This window comes from Oncorhynchus keta, chromosome 8 (assembly GCF_023373465.1).
Source record: "Oncorhynchus keta strain PuntledgeMale-10-30-2019 chromosome 8, Oket_V2, whole genome shotgun sequence".
NCBI classification, from domain to species: Eukaryota; Metazoa; Chordata; class Actinopteri; order Salmoniformes; family Salmonidae; genus Oncorhynchus; species Oncorhynchus keta.
This window is the reverse complement of record NC_068428.1, coordinates 21,609,560-21,628,693: the sequence shown is the minus strand read 5'-3', so window position 1 is coordinate 21,628,693 and position 19,134 is coordinate 21,609,560. Positions and strand designations below refer to the sequence as shown.

The window sequence follows — 19,134 nt, the reverse complement described above, 5'->3', positions numbered from 1 at the left end:
CCACAGACGATGCAATCTCAACCACACTGCACACTGCCCTAACCCACCTGGACAAGAGGAATACCTATGTGAGAATGCTGTTCATCGACTACAGCTCGGCATTCAACACCATAGTACCCTCCAAGCTCGTCATCAAGCTCGAGACCCTGGGTCTCGACCCCGCCCTGTGCAACTGGGTACTGGACTTCCTGACGGGCCGCACCCAGGTGGTGAGGGTAGGCAACAACATCTCCTCCCTGCTGATCCTCAACACGGGGGCCCCACAAGGGTGCGTTCTGAGCCCTCTCCTGTACTCCCTGTTCACCCACGACTGCGTGGCCACGCACGCCTCCAACTCAATCATCAAGTTTGCGGACGACACAACAGTGGTAGGCTTGATTACCAACAACGACGAGACGGCCTACAGGGAGGAGGTGAGGGCCCTCTGAGTGTGGTGTCAGGAAAATAACCTCACACTCAACGTCAACAAAACTAAGGAGATGATTGTGGACTTCAGGAAACAGCAGAGGGAACACACCCCTATCCACATCGATGGAACAGTAGTGGAGACGGTAGCAAGTTTTAAGTTCCTCGGCATACACATCACAGACAAACTGAATTGGTCCACTCACACTGACAGCGTCGTGAAGAAGGCGCAGCAGCGCCTCTTCAACCTCAGGAGGCTGAAGAAATTCGGCTTGTCACCAAAAGCACTCACAAACTTCTACAGATGCACAATCGAGAGCATCCTGGCGGGCTGTATCACCGCCTGGTACGGCAACTGCTCCGCCCTCAACCGTAAGGCTCTCCAGAGGGTAGTGAGGTCTGCACAACGCATCACCGGGGGCAAACTACCTGCCCTCCAGGACACCTACACCACCCGATGTTACAGGAAGGCCATAAAGATCATCAAGGACATCAACCACCCGAACCACTGCCTGTTCACCCCGCTATCATCCAGAAGGCGAGGACAGTACAGGTGCATCAAAGCTGGGACCGAGAGACTGAAAAACAGCTTCTATCTCAAGGCCATCAGACTGTTAAACAGCCACCACTAACATTGAGTGGCTGCTGCCAACACACTGTCATTGACACTGACCCAACTCCAGCCACTTTAATAATGGGAAATGATGTAAATATATCACTAGCCACTTTAAACAATGCTACCTTATATAATGTTACTTACCCTACATTTTTCATCTCATATGCATACATATATACTGTACTCTACATCATCGACTGCATCCTTATGTAATACATGTATCACTAGCCACTTTAACTATGCCACTTTGTTTACTTTGTCTACATACTCATCTCATATGTATATACTGTACTCTATATCATCTACTGCATCCTTATGTAATACATGTATCACCAGCCACTTTAACTATGCCACTTTGTCTACATACTCATCTCATATGTATATACTGTACTCGATACCATCTACTGTATGCTGCTCTGTACCATCACTCATTCATATATCCTTATGTACATATTCCTTATCCCCTTACACTGTGTATAAGACAGTAGTTTTGGAATTGTTAGTTAGATTACTTGTTGGATATCACTGCATTGTCGGAACTAGAAGCACAAGCATTTCGCTACACTCGCATTAACATCTGCTAACCATGTGTATGTGACAAATAAAATTTGATTTGATTTGAATTCTAAATCAATCACCAGCAGTGTCACGGGCAAAGCACCATCACACCTCCTCCATGCTTCACGGTGGGAACCACACATGCAGAGATAATCCGTTCACCTGCTCTCCATCTCACAAAGACAGAGCGGTTGGAACCAAACATCTAATTTGTACCAAAAAGACAGATTAACACCGGTTTAATGTCCATTGCTTGTGTTTCTTGGCCCAAGCAAGTTTCTTTTTATCGTTGTCCTTTAGTAGTGGTTTCTTTGTAGCAATTTGACCATGAAGGCCTGATTGACGCAGTCTCCTCTGAACAGTTGATGTTGAGATGTCTGTTATTTGAACTCTGTGAAGAATTTATTTGGGCTGCAATTTCTGAAGCTGGTAACTCTCTAATGAATTTATCCTCTGCAGCAGAGGTAACTATGGGTCTTCATATCCTGTGGCGGTCCTCATGAGAGCCAGTTTCATCATAGTGCATGATTGTTTTTGCGGCTGCACTTGAAACTTTCAAAGTTCTTGAAATGTTCCGGATTGTCTTAAAGTAATGATGGACTGTTGTTTCTCTTTGCTTATTTGAGCTGTTCTTGCCATAATATGGACTTGGTATTTTACCAAATGGGGCTATTTTCTGTATTCCACCTCTACCTTGTCACAACACAACGCATTTTGAAGGAAAGAAATTCCACAAATGAAATTTTAACAAGGCACACCTGTTAATTGACATGTATTCCAGGTGACTACCTCATGAATCTGGTTGAGAGAATGCCAAGAGTGTGCAAAGCTGTCAAGGCGAAGGGTGGCTACTTTGAAAAACCTAAAATATATTTTGATGTGTTTAACACTATTTTTGGTTACTACATGATTCCATATGTGTTATTTCATAGTTTTGATGTCTTCACTATTATTCTACAATGTAGAAAATAGTAAAAATAAAGAATGAGTGAATGAGTGTGTGTCCAAACCTTTGAATGGTACTGTACACACACTAGAGGTCAACCGATTACTCGGAACGGCCGAATAATTAGGGCCGATTTCAAGTTTTCATAACAATTGGAAATCAGACCTCTCCTTATCTTGCGCACTGTCTACTTGTTCTCTGTCTGCGTACTCTGACTGACTGACGTTGTGAACACGGAGTAGTGCTCTGTAGCTATCTGGCCCTCACTTACACTGGGTACACCTGATACTTGCACTGATGCAGTGGAGTCATCCGTCAACGCTCACACACAGACAAACGGACTGGGATGCTGTGCACATTCAAATTGGATTTCTGCATCATGGTGAAATATGACACCCATACACACAGTTGAAGTCGGAGGTTTACATACACTTAGTTTGAAGTCATTAACTCGGTTTTTCAACCCCTCCACAAATTTCTTGTTAACAAACTATAGTTTTGGCAAGTCGGTTAGGACATCTACTTTGTGCATGATACAAGTAATTTTCCCAACAATCGTTTACAGACCGACTGCTCTATTTTCACTTAAGGGTGTTCTCACTTTTGTTGCAAGCGGTTTAGACATTAATGGCTGTGTTGAGTTATTTTGAAGGGACAGCAAATTTACACTGTTATACAAGCTGTACACTCACTACTTTACAATGTAGCAAAGTGTCATTTCTTCAGTGTTGTCACATGAAAAGATATACTCAAAGATTTACAAAAATGTGAGGGATGTACTCACTTTTGTGATATACTGTATATATTATTAAACCTGCATATTTAGTTAAAATAAATCCAGGTTAGCAGGCAATATTAAACTGGGGAAATTGTGTCACTTCTCTTGCGTTCATTGCACGCAGAGTCAGGGTATATGCAACAGTTTGGGCCGCCTGGCTCGTTGCGAACTAATTTGCCAGAATTTTTCGAAATTATAACATTGAAGGTTGTGCAATGTAACAGGAATATTTAGACTTATGGATGCCACCCGTTAGATAAAATACAGAACGGTTCCTTTTGTCTCGTGTCTCCAAATGTATTGATCCACTGTCCAGTGCTCCTCCATTAGAGATGCTCTCTCTCTCAGCTTCTTCATTTTCACACATCCTTTGTCTGTACAGCATTGGTTTTCCTTGAATGTTGACTTTCCTATCTCATCTCTCTCTTTCCAACTTTCTATACTGTGCCTACACTGCCTGGGCCTTGTTTACAACCTGTTTGAGTCAGTCCCATAGGCTTAGCACTATCCCTGTGTACACTGGGTGACTAGCTATGTTCTAGCTTCCCCTGTTAATGAACCTAGAGGGAGATGCCATGACGTCATCGCCTGACCTATCAATGGTTAATCAGGGAAAAGGGGAGCAGAGAGAGGGAGGTAGAGAGAGTGAGCAAGCAAAATAAATCAAATGTTTATAAGCCTGAATAAACAAATTGCCCTCTTTGTCCATAACCTCAGGCTGAAGAGGCGGAGACAGCTCAAGCAGAGCCAATCAGGGAAGGCAGTGGCTGAGCAGAACCGGTTGGATTTGTCCGCAAAGATGCCAGTCATCTCCTGCCCAGACCCTGCTTTTTCTGAACCCCTGGAGAGGATTAAACCTAACCTGCCTGGAGTCTCAGGTAAAACTCAGTCACACACAGGAACATTCCCTAGGCACTGAGGCACATGACCCCCTGTTAGGAACAGAGGGTCAGAATGATCATCTTATCAAGGAAGTTTCATAACTTCTGTTTTTAGTTTTGGCAGTTGTTTTTGGCAGCTTTTAGGACAATGTGATGAATATCCTCAGCTCTCCCTTGAGATTCCTGTGGTTGGATGGAGGAATAGCCAGTTGGCAGGTGGAATTTTCCATGTTTTGCAATATGGCATACCACAATATCATGATAACATTATAAGTGTGCTGCATAAGAAGGAGTAACTAATATACATCAATCATTTGTGAACCTATATTACTGTCACAAGTAGCCTAACAAGTGTCTTCAAGTATTCAACACTAATATATCTAATCAAATGTTGTTTTAATCTAACAGTATTTCTGTCAGTGTTGTTTTTGAACTAAAATGGCAGTCTCCTTCAATGGCCAACAGGTCTTCTATAGCTAGTCTAGGCCTTGACCTGTAACTTTTTTGACACTTGTTAGCCACATTTTTAAAAAAGCGTTTTAAAAAAACCTCATCCTGCAGTGCCAGACGTGTCCCTCTGCTTAAGCCAGTACATGTCCAGGCCCGTCTGAAGTTAGAGAGCATTTGGATGATCCAGAAGAAGATTGGGAGAATGTCATATGGTCAGATGAAACCAAAATATAACTTTTTGGTAAAAACTCAACTCGTAGTGTTTGAAGGACAAAGAATGCTGAGTTGCATCCAAAGAACACCATACCTACTGTGAAGCATGGGGGTGGAAACATCATGCTTTGGGGCTGTTTTTCTGCAAAGGGACCAGGATGACTGATCCATGTAAAGGAAAGAATTTATGGGGCCATGTATCGTGAGATTTTGAGTGAAAACCTCCTTCCATCAGCAAGGGCATTGAAGATGAAACGTGGCTGGGTCTTTCAGCATGACAATGATCCCAAACACACCGCCCGAGCAACGAAGGAGTGGCTTCGTAAGAACCATTTCAAGGTCCTGGAGTGGCCTAGCCAGTCTCCGGATCTCAACCCCATAGAAAATCTTTGGAGGGAGTTGAAAGTCCGTGTTGCCCAGCAACAGCCCCAAAACATCACTTCTCTAGAGATCTGCATGGAGGAATGGGCCAAAATACCAGCAACAGTGTGTGAAAACAATGTGAAGAGTTACAGAAAACATTTGTCATTGCCAACAAAGGGTATATAACAAAGTATTGAGAAACTTTTGTTATTGACCAAATACTTATTTTCCACCATCATTTGCAAATAAATTCATTAAAAATCCTACAATGTGATTTTCTGAATTTTCCCCTCATTTTGTCTGTCATAGTTGAAGTGTACCTATGATGAAAATTACAATCCTCATCTTTTTAAGTGGGAGAACTTACACAATTGGTGGCTGACTAAATACTTTTTTGCCCCACTGTATATAGTTGAAGTCGGAAGTTTACGTACACTTAGGTCGGAGTCATTAAAACTCATTTTTCAACCACTCCACAAATTTCTTGTTAACAAACTATAGTTCTGGCAAGTCTGTTAAGACATCTTCTTTGCGCATGACACAAGTAATTTTTCCAATAATTGTTTACAGACAGAATATTTAACTTATAATTCACTGTATCACAATTCCAGTGGTCAGAAGTTTACATACACCAAGTTGACTGTGCCTTTTAAACAGCTTGGAAAATTCCAGAAAATTATGTCATGGCTTTAGAAGCTTCTGATATGTCAATTAGCCTAATATGAGTCAATTGGATGTATACCTGTGGATGTATTTCAAGGCCTACCGTCAAACCTCTTTGCTTGACATCCTGGGAAAATCAAAAGAAATCAGGCAAGACCTCGGAGGGGGAAGGAATGTAGACCTCCACAGGTCTGGTTCATCCTTGGGAGCAATTTCCAAATGCCTGAATGTACCACGTTCATCTGTACAAACAATAGTACGCAAGTATAAACGCCATGGGACCACGTAGCCGTCATACCGCTCAGGAAGGAGACTCGTTCTGTCTCCTAGAGATGAACATACTTTGGTGCGAAAAGTGCAAATCCATCCCAGAACAACAGCATTGGACCTTGTGAAGATGCTGGAGAAAACGGGTACAAAGGTATCTATATACACAGTAAAACGAGTCCTGTATCGACATAACCTGAAAGGCCGTTCAGCAAGAAAGAAGCCACTGCTCCAAAACCGCCATAAAAAAGCCAGACAATGGTTTGCAACTGCACATGGGGACAAAGATCGTACTTTTTGGCGATAAGTCCTTTGGTCTGATGAAACAAAAATGGAATCAGACACCGATTTTGGCTGATTTTAAAAAAATTATTTTTTGAACACCTTTTATTTAACTAGGCAAGTCAGTTAAGAACACATTCTTATTTTCAATGACAGCCTAGGAACGGTGGGTTTACTGCCTTGTTCAGGGGCAGAACTACAGATTTTTACCTTGTCAGCTCCGGGATTCAGTCTTGCAACCTTAGTTAACTAGTCCAACTCTCTAACCACCTTCCCCTCATTTCACTCCACAAGGAGCCTGCCTGTTACGCGAATGCAGTAAGAAGGTAAGTTGCTAGCTAGCATTAAACTTATCTTATAAACATCAATCAATCATAATCACTAGTTAACTACACATGGTTGATATTACTAGTTTATCTAGCGTGTCCTGCGTTGCATATAATCGATGCAATGCAGGGGGAGGATTTAACAAAAGCGCATTTGCGAAAAAAGCACAATCGTTGCACGACTGTACCTAACCATAAACATCACTGCCTTTCTTAAAATCCATACACAGAAGTATATATTTAGCTAAAAGAAATCCAGGTTAGCAGGCAATATTAACCAGGTGAAATTGTGTCACTTCTCTTGCGTTCATTGCACGCAGAGTCAGGGTATATGTAACAGTTTGGGCCGACTGGCTCGTTGCGAACTAATTTGCCAAAATTTTACGTAATTATGACAACATGAAGGTTGTGCAACGTAACAGGAATATGTAGACTTATGGATGCCACCCGTTAGATAAAATACAGAACGGTTCCGTATTTCAATGAAATAATAAACAGTTTCCGGATTCGCGCTATTAGCGTTTCAAACGTCACTCGCTCTGAGACTTGGGAGTAGTTGTTCACCTTGCTCTGCATGGGTAACGCTGCTTCGAGGGTAGCTGTTGTCGATGTGTTCCTGGTTCGAGCCCAGGTAGGAGCGAAGAGAGGGACGGATGCTATACTGTTACACTGGCAATACTAAAGTGCCTATAAGAACATCCAATAGTCAAAGTTATATGAAATACAAATGGTATAGAGAAAAATAGTCCTATAAATACTATGTTAACTACAATCTAAAACTTTTTACCTTGGAATATTGAAGTCTCATGTTAAAAGGAACCAACTTTCATATGTTCTGAGCATGGAACTTAAACGTTAGCTTTTTTACATGGCACATATTGCACTTTTGTTTTTGCCTTATTTAAACCAAATTGAACATGTTTCATTATTTATTTGAGGCTAAATGGATTTTTATTGATGTATTATAATTAGGTTAAAATAAATGTTCATTCAATATTGTTGTAATTGTCATTATTACAAATACATTTGTTTTTAAATATAAATCGGCCGATTTTAATCCGTATCGGCCCTTTTTGGTCCTCCAATAATCGGTAGCGGCTCTTTTTGTTCCTCCAATAATCGGTATCGGCGTTGAAAAATCATATTCGGTCGACCTCTAGTGATGTGCGGTGTGCAACAGGCACTGTCCTCTCCGGTCTTATGACAATTTGATCTGAACAAGCCAGTGTCTCGTATGTTGACAGAATCAAATCTTTAGACATGAATGTTAATTATACTTCCTTTTATTTGTCAAACATTACTGGATTTAGCCTATTTAATGCATTGGGAAAGTATTCAGACCCCTTCACTTTTCCCACACTTTGTTACGTTACAGCCTTATTCTAAAATGGATGAAATAAAAACATGTCTTCGTCAATCTACACACACTAACCCATAATGACGAATTGCGAACGGGTTTTGAAAATGTTTGCACATTTTATTAAAACTAAAACCTATTTACATAAGTATTCAATCTCTTTGCTATGGGACTTGAAATTGAGCTCAAGTGCATCCTGTTTCCATTGATCATCCTTGTTAATTCTACAACTTGATTGGAGTCCACCTGTTGTAAATTCAATTGATTGGACATGATTTGGAAAGGCACACACCTGTCTCTATAAGGTCCCACAGTTGACAGAGATTGTCAGAGCAATAACTAAGCCATGAGGTCGACAGAATTGTCTGTAGAGCTCCGAGACAGGATTCTGTCGTGGCACAGATCTAGGGAAGGGTACCAAAACATTTCTGCAGCATGGAAGGTCCCAAAGAACAGTGGCCTCCATCATTCTTAAATGGAAGAAGTTTGGACGACTCTTCCTAGAGTTGGCCGCCGGCCAAACTGAGCACTCTGGGGAGAAGGGCCAGGGTCAGGGAGGTGACCAAGAATCCTAAGATCACTCTGACAGAGCTCCAGGGTTCCTCTTTGGAGATGGTTGTCCTTCTGGAAGGTTCTCCCATCTCTGCAGCACCCTACCAATCAGGCGTTTATGGTAGTGGCCAGACTGAAGCCACTCTAAAGTAAAAGGCACATGGCAGCCCGCTTGGAATTTGCCAAAAGGCACCTTGAGTGGCCCAGCCAGAACTTGAACCCAATCGAACATCTCTGGAGAGACCTGAAGATGGCTTTGCAGTGACGCTTCCCATCCATCCTGACAGAGCTTGAGTCGATCTACAGAGAAGAATGGGAGAAACTCCCCAAATACAGGTGTGCCAAGCTTGCAGCGTCAAACCCAAGAAGACTCGAGGCTAATCGCTGCCAAAGGTGGTTCAACAAAGTACTAAGTAAATGGTCTGAATGTAAATGTGATATTTTAGATATTTTTTGGTTGAATAAATTTGCTGTTTTAGTGTGTGTGTGTGTGTGTGGGGGGGGGGGGGTGTAGTCAATTTTTTAAATACGGTTGTAATGTGACAAAGTGGAAAAAGTGAAGGTCTGAATACTTTCCAAATGCACTATATTGATGTAATTAAAAGTCTCATTAAAGTTTGACGACATACTTCACCTTCCTCATGTCATGTCATCGGTTTGGACATGAGGCTGTAGCCAATATGCATATCACCTACACTTTGACATGTAGGACTTTTTTTATTTGTGTACATGAAAAATAGATTTTAATATTACGCCAATGTTGATCCAATTCTGATTGGAGTAATGGTTTGATATAGTTTTTTGGACAACTTACTGTAAATCTATTTTTGTTAGAACAATTTTTTTTTCTTGTCCCAGACGAGTGTTTGTTGTCGAGGCCTGTAGTCTGTAAAGCTTAGAGACCTTTCATTAACCCCGTGTTAATCTACTAGCCACAGTACCGTCAGTACCAGGCCAGCTGTGTAAACTGCTGTCAGTAATCTAATTACACCCGGTAATTTTTCTCTCCAGCCCAGTGTGGGCATCTAGACAAAAGAACCCACATAACCCTGACAGACAACTCACTGAAGGACAGACGGATATCTGTGTTATTGCTGTGTCTGTCTGTCTTCTCCAGGCCTGGTTATAAAGGATTCAAGCTCAGGCCTTTTACCGTGTGCAGCCTTTTAATTTAGAAGGTTGTTGCATATTGGCTTTACAAACAATGAAATTCAATCAGAACAGATATCCCCAAATCCTAGGTATGCAGTTACTGACCAATGAGTCTATTCAGTCCTATACGGCATTCACTCAGAGCTACAACAGGACACAGAAAGAAAACAAACATATCTTATGACTATTTCTTGATCTGATAAAGCTACCAGTCACTATGCAGTAGTGAATAAGTGACAGCTCTGTACCAAAGGTGATCTCTGAATGTACAGTGACCCACGGCTGGACTCCTCACAGCTGTACAATGCTGAGTCATCCCTCCACTGTTTCTGTAGGAGCTGGAGTAGAGGACATAGTGGGAGGGTGTTTTTAATAAACTGTCTCTGGCAATTAGCGAGAGATTCCAATATAGCTCAATTTTAAAGCACTATTGTGTTTGTGCATACATGCTTTTGTTTCTGATTGAGCTGCTCTAAGGCGGTCATCTCTCTATACCGTGTCAGTGACCTGTGGCTGTCTTTCAGATGGCAACAGGAGCAGCCAGGCCAAGAGTGAGAAGAGGCCCCCCGGGACAGTGGAGTATACCGTTAGTACAGGCTGCCTCCGTGATGCCTCACTAACTCCTCTCTCACACTACAACTCCCATAAACCCATGGGGTTCTGACTTCAAAGACTCTAGCTTAGGAAAGCAATGTGGACAATAAACCTCAAACATTTTCTTCAAAAAATACAGGGGTGTATTCATTACGTCTAGCAATGGAAACCGTTTTCCATTTTTTAAAGAGCCAAATGGAAGCAAACTGAGTGAACGAACAGAGGGACCTACCTGAATTTGTCCAATAGAAACAAATTTTCATGGCAAAATGTTTTCCGTTTTGGAGTAAACAGTTTCTGTTGCAAAACGTTTTGCGACAAAATCGGCTTAATGAAGACACCCCAGTTGTATGCTTTGCAAGATTTCTGTAGATTTAGTCTCATGCTCCATTTTTCTTTGGGTAGGTTGATACTTTTGGTAATCAAAAATAACCAAGGGTTTAACTTCATGTTACAGGTGGGACTCCAGGAATCTCTAAGCAGCATTGCTCTGAAGTTTAACATCACCCCGAACAAACTGGTGCAGCTCAACCGTCTCTTCTGCCGTAGTATCTATCCTGGACAGGTGAGGTTTTAGCACATTACACACCACTTCATGCTGTAAATGCTGGCTAACATGCCTGTATTACACCCTTGCAGAAGCTGTTTGTTCCTGACGTGGGCCAATTGGGTGCCGACTCTCAGTCTATGGGTTCTTCTGACTCCGCCTTCCCCAGCGGCCTATCAGAGAAGGTGTTACAGTTAAGTCAGTTCTCCTTTTTAAGATGACCCATACTAAAGTAATCTTTGATCCTGGTTCTGTGCTTTTCCCTGCTGCCTGGCGATATGTTTCAGGATGGAGACTCCAGCGGCAGGTCAGTAAGACCATTACGACGCGTGCTGTCGCCCCCGTCCGAGGACGAGAGCCCCGCCACGGTCAAGTTCATTAAGATGAGCTGCAAGTACTTTACTGATGGAATGGTAAGTGGACAAACCGTAGGCCATTTTGCATTAAAGACCACCACAGCAGACTCAAACTGATGTATTTTATTGTCTCCCAGGGTGTGGTGGGAGGGGTGATGATAGTGACGCCCAACAACATCATGTTTGACCCTCACAAGTCTGACCCCCTGGTGATTGAGCACGGCTGTGAGGAGTACGGCCTGCTCTGCCCCATGGAGGAGGTGGTGTCTGTGGCCCTCTACGACGACATCTCCCACATGAAGCTCAAGGACGCGTTGCCGTTGTAAGAACCCACCCTGCCATCTTGAGAAGCTCTTTCACACTGTCCATCTTTCCCTATTTAAACTAGCCCTTTTAGCTCTTTCTTGGTCTTATCTTAACCCTGCTTTTCTTACTGACTCTTCAAGCGTCACACTTTTTCTTCTTGTTATTTCTACCTCTTTCTGCACTCCTCTCTCTCTCACTTGTTCTTTCTCCTCCCTCTCTGAGGTGGAAACTGATTTCCGGTACCAGATTCTAAGGGCAAACGACTCGGATTCGTTTTTGTCTATTTTATTTTGAACTGGTTCATTTTCTTGGTTACTATTATTTGTAGTATTATTTTGCCTTTTGAAATCCGTTTTTATTTCTGTTCTGTTTTTCAGTTGCATTTTATTTTTGTTTATTTAATTATTTTTATTTTCCCATCCTGCTTTGTGGTGTGCCCCCTGACACTATACAGAGACCAACCCCAGGATCTGTGTCCTCTGTACAGGCCCGGGGAGTGGGAGGAGCTGCCCTCAGAGCGCGACCTTAACCCCTTTAGCCGCTACGAGGCGCTGGACCCCAAACGACCCATCGTCCTGGACGACATCAACTCTGCCCTGTCAGAGACGGGTATGACTGGGAGATAACACATAATGACTTGTATTGGATCAGGGTGAATCATGGCAAATCAAAATGAATCATTATACACGTCAAGTTAAAAACAAATTAGCTTATGCATAATAATAATTTAGCAATATTTTGATCCATGTGGTCATTTGAATAAAACGGCATGGTTTCTTATATCCCAGTCATAGCGAGAGCAGAGTGTGATCCAGCGGACAAGTCTCCATCAGATGAGTGGTTCACAGAGCTGGAGCTTCCATTGAAATGGAGCGCAGAGGAACCGAAGAGCGGATCCAGACCACCTGCCAGTGCTACAAGCTCGGACCAGCAAGGAGAGCCTCCAGGATCTAATACCCCTAAACGGGCAAAGTCCCAGGACCAGTCCCCCTCTGACTCAGTCCCACTGACCTCGCAGAGAGGGGAGGAGGAGGATGAAGGACTGGTACAAAACAGATCCATTGAGGACATGACAGAATCACTGCCCGTCTCATCAGAGACTGAGAAAGATGGTGAACTCTTGAAGGAGAAGCCTGCTAGCCTAGCCACAGGCCAAGGCCAAGACGACAACTCTACAGGGCAACTAGTGAACAGTGTTAGCATTAGAGAACAATCAGAATCCGCAATGGACCAAAACCAGAAGCTGAGCTTCAGTGAGACCGCTGAGGCTCCGGGAAAATGTATTTCTTGGGAACCCAGCCCTGCAGGCGAGCTGCAGAACGGACCAATGATAGGGGGGCTGAGTGAAGAAGAGAAGCGGAAGAGGAGCAACAAAGCGGAGGTGAAGTCCTGGCTGCTGGAGCGGATGCAGGCGCCCATCCAAAGTGAGTGTTCACAAACACTTCAAGCATTTTGTGTCGTTTCTTGTATTGCATTGTTTAAAATTGTTCAAAAATCTCTGCAGACACGCTTCTGTCCACGGAGAGGAAGAGTAAGACCCCTCCCATTTTCCTTTGCCTCAAGGTGGGCAAGCCCATGAGGAAGTCGTTCGTCTTTAGCCGGTCATCCAGCCCCGCTCACACAAGAGGAAAGCAGCCGGAATACTGGTTTGCTGTGCCCCAGGAGAGGTGAGAGGTCAACCAATGAGACCACAGCCAGAACCTCGATGACAACTGGTGTGTGTTCACAATTTTATAAACTTTCAATAAATATTCTGAAACATAAAAGTGTGGTGTGTTTCAGGGTGGACCACCTATATGCGTTTTTTGTCCAATGGTCTCCTGACGTGTACGGTAAGGTGGCCAGGGAGCAGGGCTTCGTGGTCGTGGAGAAGGACGAGCTCAACATGATCGATAACTTCTTCAGTGACCCCGTGACCCCTCACAGCTGGGAGGTGAGTTCACACGGCATGATCCCTCGGATGAGTGCATTTTGACTGATGTTATGTTAACATTGTGGTCAAGTATTTTGTGGGTGTGTGTGGACCAAGCTGTCTTCAATGTTTGTGTTACGCCCCTGAAAACAGGGGAGAAATAATCACGAGAGTGATACGGTGTTGTATTCTCAAGTCAACATTTAGTTCAATCATTTCACAAAAGTAACACATTACATAACAGAAAAACACATTATACAAATAACACAGCAAAATATCTTATTAACAACACGCATGTTCATTCACAATCGACATAAAATGGCAGCTACTCTCAGTACGACGCTATTCTTCACTTCAACCGAGCAGGGCTAATATTACTCTCTTCAAACTTAACTCTAACTTCATCAAGACGTTACTAAAACACACCTTAAACACTCTTGACATGTTCGCTAGTTATAACATTTAAATTACTATTTTTATCATCAATAAAGTACCTGAAAACAGGGGAGAAATAATCACGAGAGTGATACGGTGTTGTATTCTCAAGTCAACATTTAGTTCAATGAGAAAAGACCGCGAATTTCCCCAGGAATATGCGTGGAGACCAGAGCAATCGATCTCCGGCTCATAGCTTAAGAGCATTTCGTAGATCACAGATTAACACTTTTAGGCACCACAAAATAAAGTAATCAATATAACGTTTACACATTACTCTCACAATTCGTACCCTTTGACAGATTTGAACTTTAACACAATTATATGAATGTTATCAATCTCTATCAACTAATACTGAATGCATCTTTTTAACCTTAGATGTTTTAAGATCCTCACATACTATGAACTTACTAATACTTTTCAATGTATAACAGGCTATGAATATGTCCTTTAACCTGTCACACTCTCCCCGACAAAATAAATGTTGTCCCAACATTACCAACATTGTCTTCTTCAACAGTTCGTATGCACTGGACCTAGAAAATCCTCTTCTGTAAGGTAGTACTTGAGCAGAAGTCACGGGTCACAGTTCATATATAACTAACAAGTTATATTCACAGTCCATATCTGTTGACCAGCTATATAACATAAGCAGTATTTTCTCATACTATTGATCAACAGTCCATCAATTTGAATGATCTATATGCATAGTCTGTAAATTGTCTCTTTTGACAGTCTGTGAAATCTGACAGTAGTCCATGGTCAAACATGTCAACTCTGTAGCCTCATGTTTGCTGAAGCCCATACATGTAAGGTGGCTGAAAGTAACATTGCTGTAGTGATGGCAGCCATGGAACCAGTCCTGGTGCAGAGTAGACAGGGAACAACTGTGGCTGTATACTGTAGCAGGAAGGGATACCAAGCTGATCATAGGTGATACGTCTTGGAGGGTGTCTCTCTCTTTGTGGCAGCTGGTAGGCTGGTTCCTCAGGTTCAGAAGCATCAGTATATGAAGGAAAGGCACTTGGTGGACGATCATCAGGCAAATTTTCAGCAGGCAGGTCTTTAACTGTTGTTGTCTCCTCCAGCCGCTTTTCAACAAGAGGCTGTGCTGGTAGCGTATCAGGGACTGGCACTGCAACTGTCTGTTTCACTGTTGAGGGCCTGTGTTCCCACTCTCTCGCTGGTTCAGCATTCCTCTCCTCAGGTACTGTAGGAGATGTGGGAACCTGTAGCGGCTCATGATGAAGGTCATATTCATCCCCACTATCTTCATCAGAATCTAGAGTCTGTGATGCAGGCTGGTGTCTCCTCGTTTTCTGACTTTTGTCCACTTTGGTCATTTCTGGTTGTGTCTCAAAAGGTAAGTGGTCACAGGACATGAGCAGATTTCTGTGCAGGACCCTGGAGCGTCCCCTACCCTTTTCTGGTCTCAATTCATAAATCGGCAGGTCTGAACCCATTTGTCTCACCACTGTGTGAATTTCATCTTCCCAATAGTTACGGAGTTTTCCTGGTCCTCCTCTTGGTGTCAGGTTTTTAATCAGAACTCGCTCGCCAGGCTGTAGCACTGAACTCCTAACTTTAGTGTCATAGTACTTCTTACTTCTTTCAGCGGCTTTCTGAGCATTTTCATTTGCAATGGCGTATATGCTTCTTCCATCCCTCGTTTCCAGTTCTCCACGTATTCTCGCTGGTTACTGGAACCTGCCTCTGTGCACAATCCAAAGAGCATATCAACTGGAAGCCTGGGTGATCTCCCAAACAGAAGATAAAATGGTGAATAGCCAGTCACTTCGCAACGGGTGCAGTTATAGGCATAAACCAGTTTGTTCAGAGACTCCTTCCAGTTTGACTTTTGTGTCTCGGTTAGTGTCTTTAACATTTGCAACAATGTTCTGTTAATGCGTTCCGCTTGACCGTTTCCCATCGGGTGATAGGGTGTTGTCCTGGACCCCGCCATGCCACTGAGTTTCTTTAACTGATGGAACAACTGATTTTCAAATTCTCCCCATTGGTCATGGTGGATGCAGGACGGGAACCCAAACTTCAGGGCAAAATCATTGAAGATGAGATTTGCAGCAGTTTTACCTGACTTTGATGTGGTGGCGTAGGCTTGAGTGAAACGTGTAAAATGATCAACAATCACGAGGATGTACTCATATCCCCCTTTGCATCTGTCGAGATGAAGGAAGTCTATACATACCAGTTCAAATGGCTGTGTTGTCATAATGTTTGTCAGAGGAGCTCTTGTTGCATGGGCTGGCTTTTTCTGCTTGACACAGCTACACCTTTTAGTCACATAGTGCTCGATGTCAGATTGCATATATGGCCAGAAGAAGCGGTCACGTACTAGTGATACAGTGCGGTCAGTACCTTGGTGTCCCATGTTATTGTGCAACTCTTCCATCACTTTACCTTTGTACTGCTCTGGTAGAACTAACTGCTTGCGGGCTGTAGTGATTCTGTACAAAATGCCATCACTGTCTATTGTCAATTTGTCCCATTCTCTGAATAGGCATTTTGTCTTTGGACTGAATTTCTTTTGCTCTTTAACTGGCGGTTTGGAACCCGACAGTTTGAAATTGAGCACAGGACGGATGACTGGATCAGATTCTTGTGCTTCTCTAATCCCATCTTTTGGGATCGAGCTGGTTGTTGCAGTGGTTGTCTCACCTTCAGCTGATACTGACATAGATGCAGCTGAAAATGACCAAGGTACAACAGCCTCTTTCTGTACCTCAACTGCTTGTATCGTGGCGGCGATGGTGTCTGGTGGAAGCTCCTCAGAACATTCTCTCATCAGTGACTCTACATCCAGTGGCATCCTTGACAAAGCATCTGCATCACCGTTCTCTCTGCCTGGCCTGTACTTTATTGTAAAGTGGAAATCAGCCAAGTCTGCAACCCACCTGGAAGTGGTTGCGTTCAGTTTTGCAGTAGACAGAATGTAGCAGAGCGGGTTGTTATCGCTGTATACAGTGAAGGTGGGAGCATAGTACAAATAGTCATGGAACTTATCAGTGATTGCCCATTTTAGAGCTAGAAATTCTAGCTTGCTCGAGTGGTAGTGATAGTTCTTCTCAGCTGCTGTTAAAGTTCGAGAGCCATAAGCAATGACCCTAAGCTTCCCCTCTTGCTTTTGATAAAGAACTGCTCCCAAGCCTTGGTGTGACGCATCAGTGTGTACAACAAATGGCTGAGTGAAATCAGGGAAACCTAAAACTGGTGGGTGAAGCAAACACTCAATCAGCTGTTCAAGTGCCTGTTGATGCTGGTCAGTCCACAGGATTGGCTTGTTTGAGGGCACCACATGACTTACTTTCTTTGTTTTTGTTTTCCGTGGGTGGTCAGGTAATTTCTCTGAATCTGCTTTCAGGAGGTCATACAGGCAGCTGGCACTCCTAGAAAAGTCTTTGATGTACTGTCTGTAGTACGTGAGTAAACCAAGTATTTTTCTGAGCTGGCCCACAGTCCCTGGTCTGATTTCTTTCAATGCTCTTACTGCTTCAAAATCGGCTGGGTCAACTCGGCTGCCCTCTGCAGACACTATTCTGCCCAAATAACGGACCTGGGGTTTAAAGAGATCACACTTACTTGGTTTGAGTTTAATGCCATACTCTCTGAGACGCTGCAAAACTTTTCGCACATCATTCACATGGCTGTTGAATGTTTTACTGAAGACTAGCGTGTCGTCCAGATAAGGAATGCAGATGTTATCCCGGAGCCCTTCCAAACACTCCTCCATACACCGCTGAAAAGCTGCAGGAGCGTTCATGAGGCCGAATGGCATACGTATCCACTCATAGAGTCCCCACGGTGTCACAAATGCTGTCAGTGGTCTGCTTTCTTCAGAGATGAACCCCTGGTGATACGCTTTCCCCTGATCTAAGAGGGAGAACCAGGAATTACCACCTAAACTGTCCATGATGTCTTGGACACGAGGGATGGGCTGGCGGTCGGGATGTGTCTTTCTGTTCAGATCTCTGTAATCTATACACAACCGGAGGGTCCCGTCCGGTTGTGAGGTGAGGAAGGTGGTGAGGACAGGTGAGGAATATGAAGAGTTTGACTTCCTAACCCAGCCCTGGACTATGAGGTCATAAATGTAACCCTTCATCTCCTGATACAGTGGCCTGGGCACTGACATGTATGTGCGCTTTACTGGTTCAGAGTCCTTTAGAGAAATAGTCATTTTCAGTCGTTCAATGCAGCCAATGTCATTGTCTGATCTGGAGAAGGAGTGACACTCTTCTCTAAGCATTTGCCTAACAACCTCTCTCTGTTCTTCGGTTAGGTGAGTTAAATCTACTGGTGGATCCCACTGTTCAGTAGCAGTACATGGGGTTCGAACGCTGGTGTGATTCACTGTGGCTGAGGTGACAGTTTTTTCAAAGACTTGGGCAGGTAACACAGTCATAATGGTTTGTACTGTACCGATTATTGTGCGTCCTAGCAGGGCAATGTCGTGGTCAGTGGGGTTAGAGACATCAAGCAGGATAACTGGAAAAACACCTTTACTGACTCTGACTAGTGTGTCAAAGAACTCATGGTCATCTGGCCACTGCGGGTTCAGGTCTGGCTGGAAAAGCATTGTCATGTCATCTTTGAAAGGCTGGGAAGCTACACGGCACTCAATCTGAATGCTACTGTGTTTTGGTACAGCAACCTTCTCTTTCTTGGTTTTCACTGCGTATTCATCTGTCTGTTCTGCGCTAACAGCCTGTATAAAAGCTCTCACCTTGTTTCTTTTGAGGCTTGGGAAAGCTGTTTTTACTGTACTGTATCGTTTAGTCTTTTCGGTCATTGTCAGGATGTGCTCGATAACATTGAAATCTATGATGGGATGAGATAGGTGACAGCCCTTCATTACCAGCACTGGGATGATCAGTTCCTTTGTTTGGTCAATTTCAGAGGCTAGACGAAAAGTTGTTTCAATCCATCCCAGGTACGGCATTTCAGTCCCATTTGCTGCAGTCAACCTTAGATCATCAGGTGAGTCCAGGATTTCTGAAACATCTCTCAGCCTTGCGTTTGGGAGAGATTCCTCTTTCCATCGTTCATCAATGACCGATACCTGAGATCCTGTGTCCCATAGAGCTTGGAGGTGGTGACGATTCAGGTGACACTCAATAAGGCACTGTCTGCCGACTAGCGAGGTGACCTTACGGGGTG

General features: G+C 43.5%; 1 protein-coding gene across 2 annotated transcripts in view; it reads left to right on the top strand.

Moving 5' to 3' along the window:
* LOC118387003 (nuclear receptor coactivator 7-like) overlaps nt 1–19,134 on the top strand; it is a 39,407-nt gene that overhangs the window by 6,157 nt on the left and 14,116 nt on the right. Inside the window, exons 3-12 of one of the 2 annotated variants that reach the window (XM_035775080.2) lie at nt 4,021–4,181; nt 10,334–10,395; nt 10,861–10,968; nt 11,043–11,135; nt 11,238–11,363; nt 11,444–11,628; nt 12,100–12,221; nt 12,401–13,036; nt 13,117–13,279; nt 13,395–13,545. In XM_035775080.2, coding sequence (XP_035630973.1) covers nt 4,021–4,181; nt 10,334–10,395; nt 10,861–10,968; nt 11,043–11,135; nt 11,238–11,363; nt 11,444–11,628; nt 12,100–12,221; nt 12,401–13,036; nt 13,117–13,279; nt 13,395–13,545 — 1,807 coding nt within the window. Of the gene's footprint in view, nt 1–4,020; nt 4,182–10,333; nt 10,396–10,860; nt 10,969–11,042; nt 11,136–11,237; nt 11,364–11,443; nt 11,629–12,066; nt 12,222–12,400; nt 13,037–13,116; nt 13,280–13,394; nt 13,546–19,134 lie in introns of both variants that reach the window. The other variant, XM_035775079.2, reaches the window with a different exon arrangement.